Source organism: Acomys russatus, chromosome 10 (genome assembly GCF_903995435.1).
Source record: "Acomys russatus chromosome 10, mAcoRus1.1, whole genome shotgun sequence".
Lineage (NCBI taxonomy): Eukaryota > Metazoa > Chordata > Mammalia > Rodentia > Muridae > Acomys > Acomys russatus.
In genome coordinates, this window is record NC_067146.1 from 50,588,016 (window position 1) to 50,603,157 (window position 15,142).

Consider the following 15,142-nt stretch of genomic DNA (forward strand, 5'->3'; position numbering starts at 1 on the left):
ATTACCTCCCCCTGTATATTCTCATAGGGTATCAAGTCTCTTCTTGGCTACCAGCTGTCCTTCCTCTGAGTGCCATCAGGTCTCCCCCTCCAGGGGACATGGTCAAATGTGAGGCACCAGAGTACGTGAGAAAGTCATATCACACTCTCCACTCAACTGTGGAGAATATTCTGACCATTGGCTAGATCTGGGAAGGGACATATCCCACGAAAGCCTTCACTTACCAGGAAACTGGGACAGAGGGGAGGGCATCCTATTGGGACTCTAAATGAGAGACGCATGGGAGAATAGCAAAATAAAAGGATACAGAGGGTCCTAGAAATCTACAAGTTGAACAATATGATAGGCAGATTTGGGCCCAGGGGTCCCGCTCAAACTAAGGCACCAGCCAAGGACAATACAGGAGGTAAACTTTAAACCCCTTCCCAGATCTGCAGGCTTTTTGAGTCAGGAAGTGTTTTCATTCTCATTCGCAGAGGAGACAAACAAGTGAGATGCCTGAGAAGCAGTGTGCCTCAGAACACGGTTGCCCAAAGGGAGGCTGCCTTTGCTTTCTGTGCAGCAAGAAGCACTGTGCTTCATTTGTTCATCCATCTGTTTATTTATTTGCTTGTTTGTTTGTTTTGTCCAAGCTCTGTGGCAAGAAGGAGCTGAGTTTCTGCCACAGCATCTATTTAGTACCACAATGCAGAGGCATTCTGTGCAAGTCAGAAGACTGAGACACGAAGTGAGTGTTGCTTAAAAACTGTTAAGATGTGCAACCGCCACTGCCCCAGCACGGCTGTTCCTGCCTTTCTGCCCTTTGGTTAGAGGCATATATATGAAATTGTCACATGCTAAGAACCACCCCCTCCCCCGACTTCTTGTTCAGAGTGTGTTATTCTCACAGGCAGCGCTTCAGAGGGTGCACAGTTCTCCCTGCTTTCCATAGAGGCCTCAGGAGTGGTATCACTGAGTCAAAATTCTAGAAACACTTCCAATTTTAAAAGTTCCATGTATTCTTTTCATGAATGGAATCCTTTTTGGCACAGTGCTAGGTTTTGGTATTATAGTTTAAGACCGTTTTTAAAATTAATGTATGAATAAATTTTAACACTGTTTAGTTCATATTTTTGGTAACTATTACACTTACACATTTGCCCTGTATGTAGTCAATGTTGTTGGGCACTGTGCAGGGCGCTCTCATGGCACCTGAGACCTATTCTACTAGACCATGTCTGGCTGTGGGTGACTGTTTATCATTCTGCGTTAGTCTTCAGTTTCTAAGCTCCTGGTATTTGTCACATGGCAAGCAGTTACCAAGAATGCACCAGAACTGTATTTTCATACAAATGATACCAAAAGGGCTTAAGGCTCTCTAGTATATATGGACTATCAATCCATGTATAGTCCATAACAAATATCCGTCTTTAGCTAATGATCACAAGTTACTATGTTTAGCTGTGATGTGAGAATTAGGGTTTTTAAAAAAAGTATTATGTACTGTTGCCCCTTTAAGTACTGAAAAATTCACTGTTTTTCTGACTAAGCTTTTTCGACTTTAGAATATCACCCTGCAGAATTTAATGTTTATACTACCATAATATTTGAAATTAGTTAAATGGAAGAGTTATCAAGTGAGAAACAGTATAGCACTCTACGAAGGTACTTGGTATTACTATCAAGTGTCACCACACATGCAGATAGACAATGCACTGTTATCAAGCTTTTCCTTTGCACTTTAATATCAAAATATAAACAAAGGCAGATTACCATTTCCTAACTGTTTTATTTATGGCTAATTATCTTGTGTGCAGGCCCATGGAAATTATATTAAAGAGCTACCCACAAACATCTGATCACTTTAATAATTCTGCTTGTGAATTTTCTAGTGTCTGCATCCTGTTGCTTTGTAAGGACCATGTAGATGCATTAGCTCATTAAAACTGCCTTGTTTTCAACTCCCGAATTCTCCAATGGGCTTTTATTATAAACAAACACAATGAAATTTTGATTAGGTTCTAAGACAAGAGCTTGTCAAGGTAAATACTATTTATGTTGATATCTTATTACAACATGAAAAGCAATGTGCTTTAAGGAAAACGATGAAAAGCAGAGTAAAACTTCACCAAATTACAGGAAGGGAAACTGGAAATGCTTCAGTAAAAGCATAAAATGCAGGCTGGGGTTGGGGCCCAGTTAGTGCGTGCAAGGTCCTGGGCTTGATTGCCAACACACAATGGGAACAAAAGCCCCAAGCCACTAGTGAGATGGACAGGGCTTATCTAGAATGATTTGAAAACCAGGGGTTCATGACACTACTCTCGGATTGAAATACTCAGCCAATTTTATTTTCAGTTATTGGAGAGTTACATGAGCAACATAACACTATTTCTGAGACTCCTCAGAAAAGTAGCCAACTGCTTCCCTTAGGAGCAGAGCTGAAGAGCTTCACTATTCTGAGACTGTGGAGCCTCCGTACGAGGTGTGTCTCTTCTGTAACACAACGTGAAACAACCTGTGGTCTCCTTGTGTATAAAAGTGGGAGTTTTCCATCCCTTCACCTGCTCTGGGAGACCCCTGTTGCATAGATACCTTGAACTGGAGCACGTATCCTGGTTTCAGGGCCAGATCTCGGGTCACTGCAAACCGGTCTCCGTCCGACTTCCCGAACACCATGGCTGAAGGTGTGGCCGCACAGAAGCTCTCGTTTTTAGCCATCCCTTCATTCGCCAACATCAGCCACACACTCATTTGATTCATAGGGTAATCAAAAGCCGGCTTCTCGTAAAAGTTCTATGAGGAACAATACGAAGAAGACAGGAAGAAACGTCCGGTTCATCACATGTAGGCCATGTACCATTCACGTTTGTACGAAAATACAGAACCACTAAGTTAACTTGAGAAAATACAGCAATTTAACAACCAATACTATTTTTCCACCATGTGTCTAATTATTTTTTAGACAAACTAACAATTTTTTTTGACAGCTAGACTTCACAATCTTTCTCATGTCTGAACTATCTATGAACCAGCAGCTCAGGACTCAGCTTTCTTCTTATGGAAGAGACCAGCAACACTGAAAATGCACACATAGTTAAATTCATATTACCCAATTCCCTGCCAGACACTGGGTTCATGAGGAAGCCAGTCATTCCTTCTCTGGGACACTGTCTCCGTCCCCTACGTGTTGCTGTTCTGGCATGAGATATACCTGAGGTAGAGTTGGGTTGACGACTGGGATAACCTGCTTCTGCTTCTCTGACAGAATGATGATGTCATCGACTGCCCACTGGTCATAGTCCTCCCCTGAGAACACAGGCTGCCACCAGCGGAACCTGGTACAAGGGGTCTTCGCAGCAGCTGGGAGCTCCAGATAGACAAATCTGCATAAAAACAAATCCTTCATGGCTGAGAAAGGAAAAGCTGTGCTGTTCTTAAAAGCTGGTGAAGCAACAAAGGCAGAAACAAGAGAAGGTTTACTTTTATTTGATCCCTGGCATGTCAGAAATCTCTGAGTGTGGACAGATCACACAGGAGGCATATGTAGTAAGAAAGCTTTAGTCTTTACTTTGTCCATTTCATTTGTACTTGTGTTTCAATTGACAGCACTTTACTGGATGCTTAGTGAAAAGGCCATAACTTTTAATCTCATATATATGAATGCTTTGCCTGCATCTATGTAAGTACCATATATGTGTGTGTGTGTGTGTGTGTGCGTGTGTGTGTATTGGTCATATAATGGTCATAACTTTTAAAAAAATATCTTGGTTTGTTGATATATCTCAGTGGGTAAAGGTTGCCAAGCCTGATGACCTATTTGATCTCCTGGACCCACAAAGGAGAAGGAGGGAACTAACTGTACTGTGGCATCCATGTGTCCACACATATGCACACTAATTAACATTATAACAGAAGAAAACATATCTAGAAAACTTGTTCTTTTATTGTATTATTACATTAAAATAGTATGTTTAAAAATTTTAAAGTATTCCTTACTCATGGTAAAAAATACAAATTGTGATTTTTTAAAGCAAAAACATAATCACCAATAAATTATATAAGGTTGGGCTATATTAAAATTTTAATATGTATCATCATTTTATAATTTATTATATATAAGATATTATATAATATGGCTCCTTACATTTTAAAACTTAATATTTATCATAAACAAGCACCAAGTCTGTAAAATAATTTAAGATAATTTTAATGTTTATATAATTTTCATCTCACAGGCACATTATTAATTATTTCTTATTATGCATAATTTTTTATATTTTTCATACTATGCATAATTCTTTAATAAATCCTATACATAAAGGATTTTGCCTTTGTTTCTTGGTTTAGATAAGATTTTAGGTAAAATTCTTAGACATGAAGTTACTGTGTCATATATATTACTGGTATGTAAGATTCACACTTTCTAAAGTCCTTCCTAGAAGATAGTAACAGTTTGCAGATGATGTGAGAGAGTCTTACTGATTTATGTTGCGAGAACACTGCAATATTATTAAAGATGGTATATAGCCTATTTAAAAACAGAAATGCCATACAAACAACTTAATGGAATACCTGAAAGCCCTAGAGAAAAAAGAAGCAGATACACCTAAGAGAAGTAGATGGCTGTAAATAATCAAACTCAGGGCTGAAATCAATAAATTAGAAACAAAGAAAACAGTTCAAAGACTCAATGAAACTAAGAGCTGGTTCTTTGAGAAAAATCAACAAGATAGACATACCTTTAGCCAAACTAACTAAAAGGCAAAGGAAGAATATCAAAATCAACAAAATCATCAATGAAAAGGGAGACATAATGACAGACCCTGAGGAAATTCCAAGAATCATTAGGTCTTACTTCAAAAGCCTATATGCCCCCCAAAATTGAAAATCTAAATGATGTGGATAATTTCTTGATAAATTCTACTTACTAAAATTGAATCAAAATCAGGTATACAAAATAAATAGCCCTATATCCTCTAAGAAAATAGAAGCAGGCATTAAAACTCTCCCCCCACCCCAAAAAGCTCAGGGCCACATGAATTTAGCACAGAATTATGCCAGATCCTCAAAGAATACCAACACTCCTCAAATATTCCACAAAATAGAAACAGAAGGATCATTACCAAACTCAATCTATGAAGCCACAATCACCTTGATACCAAAACCACACAAAGACCCAACAAAGAAAGAAAATTTCAGACTAAATTTCTTCTGTGAACATTGATGTAAAAATACTCAATAAAACACTTGCAAACTGAATCTAAGAACACATAAAAAATCTTATCCATCATGACCAAGTAGGCTTTATCTCAGGCATGCAGGGGTGGTTCACTATATGGAAATCCATTAAAGTAATCCACTATATAAACAAACTGAAAGAAAAAAAAAACACATGATGATCTCCTTGGATGTTGAAAGAGCATTTGACAAAAATCCAACAACTATTCATGTTAAATGTCATAGAGAGATCAGGGATACAAGGCACATACCTCAAAATAATAAAGGCAATATACAGCAGCCTATAGCCAACATCAAACTAAATGGAGAGAAACTTAAATCAATTCCACTGAAATCAGGGACAAGACAAGGCTGTTCACTCTTTCTGTCTCTTCAATATAGTACTTGAAGTCCTAGCTAGAGCAATAAGACAACTAAAGGAGATCAAGAGAATACAAATTGGAAAGGAGAAAGTCAAACTATCACTATTCACAGATGATATTATAGTATACATAAGCGACCCCAAAAATTCTACCAAGGAACTCCTACAACTAATAAACACCTTCAGCAGAGGCTAGATACAAAATCTACTAAAAAAAAAAAATCAGTATCTCTCCTGTATACAAAAGACAAAAGGGCTGAAAATGAAATTATGGAAACAACACCCTTCACAATGGTAAAAAGAAAAAAAAAACCCATAAACTATCTTGGTGTAACTTGTATGAAAAAAAAATTTAAATCTATGAAGAAAGAAATTGAAGAAGATATCAGAAAATGGAAAAATCTCCCATGCTCACAGATAGGTAGTAAAAATGGCCATCTTACCAAAAACAATCTATAGAATCAATGCAATTCCCATAAAAATGCCAACAGAATTCTTTACAGACCTTGAAAGAACAAATCTCAACTTCATATGGAAAGGCAAAAAAAAAAAAAACAAAAAAAAAAACCCAGAATAGCTAATACAATCCTGTACAATAAAAGATCTGTTGGCATCTCCATCCCTAATCTCAAACTGTACTAAACAGCAACAGTAATAAAAACCGCTTGGTACTGGCATAGTACCGCTTGGTCTGGTGGATCAATGGAATCAAATCCAAGACCCTGAAGTAAACCCACACAATCATGAACACTTGATGTTTGACAAAGAAGCCAAAACCATACAGTGGGAAAAAGACAGTATTTTCAACAAATGGTGTTGGTCTAGCTGGATGTGTACATGTAGAAAAATGTAAATAGATCCATATTTATCACCTGCACAAAACTCATGTCCAAGTGGATTAAAGTCTTCAACATAAAACCAGATACACTAAATCTGTTAGGAGAAAAATTGGCACAGGAGACAACTTCCTGAACAGTATACCAATAGCTCAGGCTCTGGGGTCAACAATTAATAAATGGGACCTCATGAAGCTGAAACGCTTCTGTAAGGCAAAGGATACTATAAACAGAACAAAATGACAGGCTACAGACTGGGAAAAGATCTTCACCAACCCTACATCTGACAAAGGCTAATATCCAAAATATATAAAGAACTCAAGTAATTAAACACCAACAAACCAAATAACCCCATTAAAAAATGGGGATCAGAATTAAACAGAGAATTCTTAAAAGAGGAATATCAAATGGCTGAGAAACACTTAAAGAAATGCTCAATGTCCTTAGTCATCAGGGAAATGCAAATCAAAACAGCTCTGAGATTCCATCTTATACCTGTCAGAATGGCTAAGATCAAAAACTCAAGTGACACCACATGCTGGTGAGGATGTGGAAAAAGGGGAACACTCCTCCACTGCTGGTAGGAATGCAAACTTGCATGCTCCACCATACAACAAGGACATTTGCTCAACTATGTTCATAGCACCTTTATTTGTAATTGCCAGAATCTGAAAACAATCTAGATGTCCCAAAGTAGAAAAATGGATAAAGAGACGGTGGTATATTTATACAATGGAAGAGTACTCAGCTATTAAAAGCAAAGAAATCTTGAAATTTGCAGGCAAATGGATGGAACTAGAAACAATCATACTGAGTGAAGTAATCCAGACCCAGAAAGACACACAGGGCACATACTCACTTAGAAGCAGATATTAGCCATATAATAAAAGATAGCCACACTATAATCCACAGATCTAAAGAAGCTAAATTACAAGGAGGACCCTAGGGAGGATGCTTAATCCTCATTCAGAAGGGCATATAGAATAGACACCAGAAGGGACTGAAGAGAGGGAACAGGATGGGAGCCTACCATAGATGTCCCCTGAAAGACTCCAGTCAGCAGCGTATCGAAGCAGATGCTGAGACTCACAGCCAAACTTTGGGGCAGAGTGCAGGGTGACTTAGGGAAGAGTTGGGGGAAAAAGGACCTGAAGGGGACAGGAGCTCCACAAGGAGAACAACAGAGCCAACACATCTGGGCCCAGGGGACCTACAGAGACTGATGCACCAACCAATGACCATACATGGAGAGGACCTAGACCTCCCTGCCTAGATGTGGTTTATAGGCAGCACAGTCTCCATGTGAGCCCCATAATAGAGGGGGTAGGGGCTGCTTCTGACATGGACCCTGTTGTCCACTCATTGATCACTTCCCCCTGGTGAGGCGGCCATGCCAGCTCACAGAGGAAGTCCTCATGAGACTTGATGGCTGGGGTGAGATGGGAGGGGAGGGGAGCTCCCCCTTTCTGAGGACTAGGTGAAGGTGGGAGGGGGAAAGAGGGAGAGAGGGTAGGACGTGGAGGAGACAAGGGATGGCAGTTGTGATGTAAAGTAAATAAATTAAAATAAAAACTGTAATAAAAAACAAATAAAAGCAGAAATGTTATGGAGTGCAATCTCAACATTACCTGTATCTTCATGAATATTTGTTTGCTTGCTTTGTTTTACTTTGTCTTTTGGTCTCCCCTGCTCATTTTTAAAATTCATTTTAAATTTCATTTTAAAAATGGGGTCTTAGTGCTTAAGAAATAGCTTGAATACGTTTTTTTAAAATGGGGGACAAGAATCTTTATTTCCCATATTTGTTGGAAATGTGTCCTTCAATTTGTTTTCCATGACATCATAATTACACACATACATACAAAAGTGGTTTTACATTTGCACGTAGCCCTTTCTCTTGCTGTGTTCCCATTGAGTTTGTACTCTGTTTAGCTGCTTTCCCAGGATCACACAGTGATCTGTTGCCTAATAAAGAAATCCTAAATCACCTTCCACTGTTTTTGATGCTATAAAGTGACTCTCTATACTTTCCTCTTTCCAAGTATCCAGTACATCTAACACGTAGTGGGTCATTCATGGACAGTTGACATGTTCTTTCTCACATATGTATTCTTATATGTGCCTGTATGTGTTCACCTGTGTGCAGGTGCATGTGGGTGTGTAGTTTTGCCTGCACATATGTGTACGTGCTTGTTGAGGACAGAGGTCAGCCTCACATATCTTTCTGCCTCAGATGCCATCCACCTTGCCTTTTGAGGCAGGGTCTCTCACTGGAGTTGGGGCTCACTGACTTGACCAGGGTGGCCTGACAGTGAGCCTCCTGTGTCTGCCTCCCCAGTGCACATGGCTTTCAACGTAGGTTTGGGGCTTGAACTCTGGCCATCACGCTGACATAGCAAGCACTTTACTGACCGAGCCATCTCTAGCCCCCATCCATAAGCTCTTCCATACACTGGAGCCAGTTTCTGGCTCATCTACTGAGATTCCTCGCTTGTCCAGTATGTTTTCATTTAAGAATATTCAATATAATATGATAGTTTAAAATTTACTTTCTCCAAATTTAAGTTATTTTTTGTTAGCTTCTGCTTCTAGACAGAAAGTCCACCACCAGGATAAATAAAACATAAATGAAGAGTTATCACCATACTGCAATGGTCAGTTTTCCTCTTCATGGATTCTACATTATTTCCCATTATTTGTTGTCTTTTAATATGTGGGAGGAATTTTGGAGTTTTTTGCCACTTTCTTCACAGATCTTCTCAGCACTGTCCACTAAAGCCATTTCCTATGTTTCCTTATTTGTTTGCTACCATAGTCAGTCTTTCCTCACAGCTTCCTGTGTAAAGCTTCTTAACCAGTTTCGTGTCATTTGAAATATGAATCTGGTCGGTCCCCTAGTAAGGCAAGTGGGGGTTGACTCTGACATGGACTCTGTTGGCTGCTTTTTGATCACTTCCCCCGGCAGTGCTGCCTTGCCAGGCCACAGGAGAAGAGGATGGGCGCAGCCTCTACAGACTTGGCCATACACTATCTGGGACCATCCCTGGGTATAGTCATATGAAACTCACAACAAAAAATACTCCTCCTCGCACAAATGAACAGTGTGGACACAGAATGAAAGCAAAACCCCCAAGGGCACGTGGGTATAGAGCTTGCTGTATCTCAGAGTGTCTTTGGGTATTCAATGGTCAGTGATTTTCTTGTAGTCAAAACTTTCCCCAAATCTCTAAAAACAATTTTTTAAAACATTTTTTTTTCTTGTTTTGAGACAAGATTTCACTGTAGCCTTCACTGTTTTGGAAGCCATGTTTCCTCGCCTTAGTTTCACAACTGCTTTGGTTACTGGCTTGTGCCACCACACCCAACTGAAGTCTCTGAAATATTAAATATGAATACCAGTGGTTGTTGTTTTATCACTTTGATGAAAATGTTCTATACTTTGCTTTCCTGACAAATCTTTTTGGGTTCTCTGTTTTGGGAGCTGTCAACATTTTGAATACATTTCAATAGCCATTTAATGTCTAGCATTGCTGGAACACACTGGAAGGCCCAGCAAGTGGGGGGGTACCTGGGCTTGCTGAAGTCTGAGAAGTACATCTCTGCCAGCAGGTGCCACTGGATGCCGCCATTGTTGCTGTATTGGAGGAGGACGCCTTCCTCTCTGCTGTCAGGCTTGTTGCACGCGGCACTCTCTCCACCTATCTGGATGTAGAACTGGACGAAGTCCACCCAAGAAGTGTCCAGATCCCAGCTCACCAGCTGCCTTTTCCCGGCCTTATCCAAAGGACAGAAAATCCAGTTAGTTAGAGCTCTCTGGTATCTTATAGATGGGTTGCAAGTCCACATGATCAATCTGTACTGTGGAAGACAATTCAGGTCCCAGTAAATACCAAGAAAAGCAAGTTCTGCTCTTCTGTTGTCTCTTCTGAGGCCATGGTTCCTGATCCTGGATGCACTCAGTAGACCCAGCCGTGACACTGGCTTCGTCTCTCCCTCACTGATGCCCACACCCAGCTGTGAGACTGGCTGTTTCTTGTCTCCCTCACTGATACCCACATCCAGCTGTGCAACTGGCTTCCTCTCTCTCTCACTGACATCCAGACCCAGCTGTGAGACTCTTGAGACTATCCTACCATACCAAAGAGCACTCTGGAGTTGTGTATCTTCTAGTGGCAGAGTATTGGAGAAGAAAGATCATAGACTTGGTGCATGTGTGTTTGTTCATGTGCATGTGTGTGATTATGAAAGCAAAGACATGAAGGCAACTCTGGGTGCCAATACTTGGGCAACATCCATGTTTATTTGTTTGTTTAGTTTTAGACAGGGAAAGCATTTCTGACTGAACTGTCAATTAGCCGGAGCTGAGTTTGACTCTCAGTCCTTTATTCTCCCTGTTCATGAGCCGTGTGGCCTTTCTGGGCTTTTATTTTTTTCTAAGGTACAATGTGGGTAATAATGCCTTCCTCACAGAATTGTGACAACTGGATTAAACATGTGACATGTGTGTAAGGAGTTTGACCACTACATGCATTCTTGGAGGGATATTTTCTACAGAGACTGGCTCACAGCCGTTATCTTCAGAGCAAATTAAAGTGCAGTGGGCAAGATAGAAACTGCTTGACAAAAAGGAAGTGTCCAGTTTCTCCACCTGCCATGTTCACTCTCAGGTAAGGCACTGGGAGGTGCCATTTAAGTAAGCTTTGGAATCATCCAATAGTCTCTTCTGTCTCAAAGTGTTAAACATTTCCTGAAATCCAATAACTCACTTCCTTCTCTTGCTGTGCCCTGTATGTCAGCATGCTGCTGATGCTACACATGGAAGTGTGTGTGTGTGTGTGTGTGTGTGTGTGTGTGTGTGTGTGTGTGTGTGTGTGAGAGAGAGAGAGAGAGAGAGAGAGAGAGAGAGATGAACAAGAGGTTATCATTCCTGTCTGAGCAACGACTTCAAGGTAAGGTGGTGCAAGAAGGCTCACTGTGGGATGCTCCCACCTTGACAGGTTTTCCCAAAGTTAATCAGCAGACTTTTCTGGTCTTGGAGGACATGAGGGAGTTTGAACTTGGGAAGGAAAACCGAGATGATACAAATAGACTAGAGTGAAGAACGCCTCACACTCACACTCACACTCACACTTACATGGAGCCCTAGATTCATCTCCTGAGTTCACCAAGGGAGAATTTTTCTGTCACTGGAAGTCACAGAGTGAATCTCCATGGAGCAATTAAGAGGGTATACTGCTAGCAAGAGCTCTACAGCCAAACCAAGAGCTGAGAGGACACCAAGAGGGCAGCAAAAGGTAACAGAAGCTGACACCAATCCTGGGCTTATTCCTTAAGCCTTTCTCAGTTTCTAGTATGCATTTGAGGAATTCTTGTCTGTGCTGTGTGCTGCTTTAAACTTGATTTGAAATACGGTAAATGAGAAACACCTAGTTCTTTCATATCCCAGGACCACTGCAGGCTGGGCGATGCTTGGGAGAAAAACTCTGAGAGTTAGTAGGTTAATTTCAGTCTAGCAAACATCTGTGAGAAACACAGCAGGTGGAAATGAGCCAGAAGGATCGCATGCTGAGGTGGGAGTTGTACAAACCCAATTAGCACAGTTAAGCTGCTTGCAATGAGGGTGTGTTGTGAACCACCAGAGCAGGCTGCTTCTTCCTGGTGACAGGGTTACTCTATAGGGACCTGGAAACCCCGTTTTTAGGACTTTTGGAAATGATGGGAAATATTACACAAATGCTTAGTTTGGCACAGTAAGTGTGTGTGTGTGTGTGTGTGTGTGTGTGTGTGTGTGTGTGTGTGTGTGTGTGTGTGTTCATAGAGAAATAACACACATCATTTCTCTTGTTCAGTGACCCGAAATGGTGAACATTGATTTGAAAGAAAAAAAAAAAGCTCATGATAAAATTTTTGCCGGAATCTAGAATATGATGTAATAATTGCTTTGAAGTCTCCCTACTTTGCTGTGATATGCACAGCATGCACGTTCTGTGTACATACATGCACATGTGATGAGTGTCTGTTGGAGCAACAGGCTATGAGCATGTTTTCCTTCCCACAGTGGAGACACCATCCTCCAGCTGATTTGAAATACTGTGAGAAACAGCTCAGATGTCCTAGTATTTCTGCACCTGAGTCTGTAGAAGAATGAAACGTGAGCTTAAATGGATCCCTACTTCAGGGTCCAGCTAAAAGGAGCCAAGCCTTCTCAGGCAACAAAACTGACAACAAAACCTCTAAAAGTCCGTGACTTTTCATCCCTTGCATCTCATTAGGTCTCTTTAGTCAAAATGCCACTAGAGACAGAAACTTCTATTGTATTTACTTGAGCGCAATCACTTCTTTAAACTTTCTCCTTTTTAGTTAAATTAATCAATTCTTTAATAACTGCGCCACACAAAACATCCTAAAAAGAAGCCACAGGCTGGCGGCAGAGATGATGATGACGGCTGTGGCTGCAGACCAATTCTCATTCCTTGAGGCGCTCCCTTTGGTCATATGGGCATTTAATAACTCCAGACAGACTTAGCCTCTTGAGTATTTTTTGATATGTAAATGCCTAATCGAGTTGTGCATTTGGGAGCTGACCACTTTATCTAGAGATCAGCTCAGATAGTGAAACTGCATTCTGCCTGCTACTATGAGAAAAACAATAGAAGAAACAACCTGTTACACATCAGATCAGATCAGATTAGATCAGAGAGAAATTCTAAGAATGAAGTGAGTGGGATGGTTTGCCCTAGCTCTTGCAAGCTGCATGGAGACAGCAACCTATCAGTAGGATGTGGCAAGGCTTATAGGACTGCAGGGAAGGAAGGCGGGGCAGTACAGCCAGAGCAAAGGCAGAGACACAGACACCACCTTTAAACCTGGGAGGTTCCTGGTTGGAACAGAGAACACATGCTTGGAAAAGATACACAAGCGAGGCAGGTAGGGAAGGAGTTCCAACGAGGGAGAGGACGAAGGGGTTTAGATACATTAACTTAGTGTGGTGGGCGCACGATCTGGCAGTCTTCCTAGGCTGCCTGTTCATCATTTCACAGGCTCTGTGGTGGGCAAGGCCCAACTGCTGTTTCATGTCTCTGCCAAGCCAGTGAGCACACAAGCCGGGCTACTGCAGTCAGAACTCTCGGTACCACTCCTCCTGGGACACTGAGGTGCCAATTGGAAACCCTCTTGCCTTTCCCCCGGGAAATGTGGTGACAATATCACTCTCACAGTGACATCTAATCTGACACAGGAAAAGGAAAATGTTTGGTGAGTATATGAGGAATTGCTATCCCTGAGGCCAGCCCACCTAAGTTTTCTTTATTTTGATTGCATGGACCCAATTTTCTACTCTTTGGGTTTAAGATAGTTTTTCCCCCACTTAGAATTCTAAACAGATAGATGTTACTAGAGAAAAAAAAGGGAGGAAAGGCCCTGAGATATTTTTACAGAAGTCCAGAGGGGAAGGCTGGATTGAGAGATGAAGGGAAAATTTTTACTTTTGAAATGATGATTTTTTTAAGTAGAAGGGCATATATGGGAGGAAATTCAATGACACCAATTTACAATTTACTCTCATAAAAAATAAGTGATGACTAATGCTGTTTGTGCCCAAGATGACGCTTTGTTCTTTATGTGCACTAAGTGACTTGCTACGCCCCAATATTCCACTTTACAGACAAGAATCTTGAAATACAGAGAAGAAACTCTACAGGGGAGCCAGCCAGCAGGCTCTGGAGGGCAGCATACTCAGGCAGTCTGACTTTAAGAAAGACAATTTTGAATTAAGTGGAAGGAAAGCTGATGTGTAGCACAGAATATTTTTATGCTTAAAATTTCCATGTCTGCATATACACAGACTTTTAATAGCAAGCAATTTATAATCTTATTTTAAAACAGATGCTGACAACAAGCATGGCCTCCCATCCTGCAGATGCACATTTCCAGTGGATACTGGTCACTTAGTGACTATCATCTCTAAAGATAGTGACGGGAGAATGTTCAGTGTCAACGGCCAGGAAATATTAGGTGGATCCATCCTGCTTTCTGCTCTTCTCTGTCTTGTTTTCTTGCAGATTCTTTGCTTCACACCTGCACCAAAACAAAACCTGAACCTATTTTTGCACTTGCACGAATTAGCTTGTCTTGGATTTCTGCCAAAACGAGCCCTGTGGTGTGCATCATCCACACCTGTCTACTTGCGGTAGGATGCAAATAAGGTGAGACATTTCTAATTGTCCCAGAATTGGGGAATGTGATCCCTTCTCTAAAGCCATGGTATTAGGCATGCCGCATCCTAAAGACAGCTGCCATTAGGGTTGGACACATCACTTGGGTTGGAGCCTGCTCCATGCCTTTTCTGCGTGTACAGGAGATGGATCAGAGCAGGGAGAAAAAGCATGGCCTGCCTGCACTATAGCACGGGAGGGGAGGAAAAAGGTTCTCACTCACCCTTGACAAATCAACATGGATAGGAGTTGTTCATAAAGAATTAGTCTATTCTGCCTGGCCTCTGGGTCCCCTGCTGATATTTACCAATTTGTATGCCTAATTGCACAATGCAACTAGGAAAACGGAACACTTAAAAAACAAGTTGTATGTGACATTCCACTCCTCAGTAGAATCTACCAGTGGCTGCCAAGCCAGGGCAGAACAGCCCCCTAGATGGTCTCTTGGCACAGTTGGCTGCTTGGCGCCCCAGGGATAGCTCCGTACATACGTCCTATCATCGTTTTTACTC

The 15,142-nt window shown here is 41.1% G+C and overlaps 1 protein-coding gene across 1 annotated transcript in view; it reads right to left on the reverse strand.

Annotated features, from left to right (window-relative positions):
* Reln (reelin) overlaps positions 1 to 15,142 on the reverse strand; it is a 448,260-nt gene that overhangs the window by 99,651 nt on the left and 333,467 nt on the right. The window contains exons 25-27 of the mRNA XM_051152119.1: positions 9,986 to 10,191; positions 3,194 to 3,365; positions 2,575 to 2,775 (exon numbers count right to left, since the gene is read on the reverse strand). Coding sequence (XP_051008076.1) covers positions 2,575 to 2,775; positions 3,194 to 3,365; positions 9,986 to 10,191 — 579 coding nt within the window. The remainder of the gene's footprint in view (positions 1 to 2,574; positions 2,776 to 3,193; positions 3,366 to 9,985; positions 10,192 to 15,142) is intronic.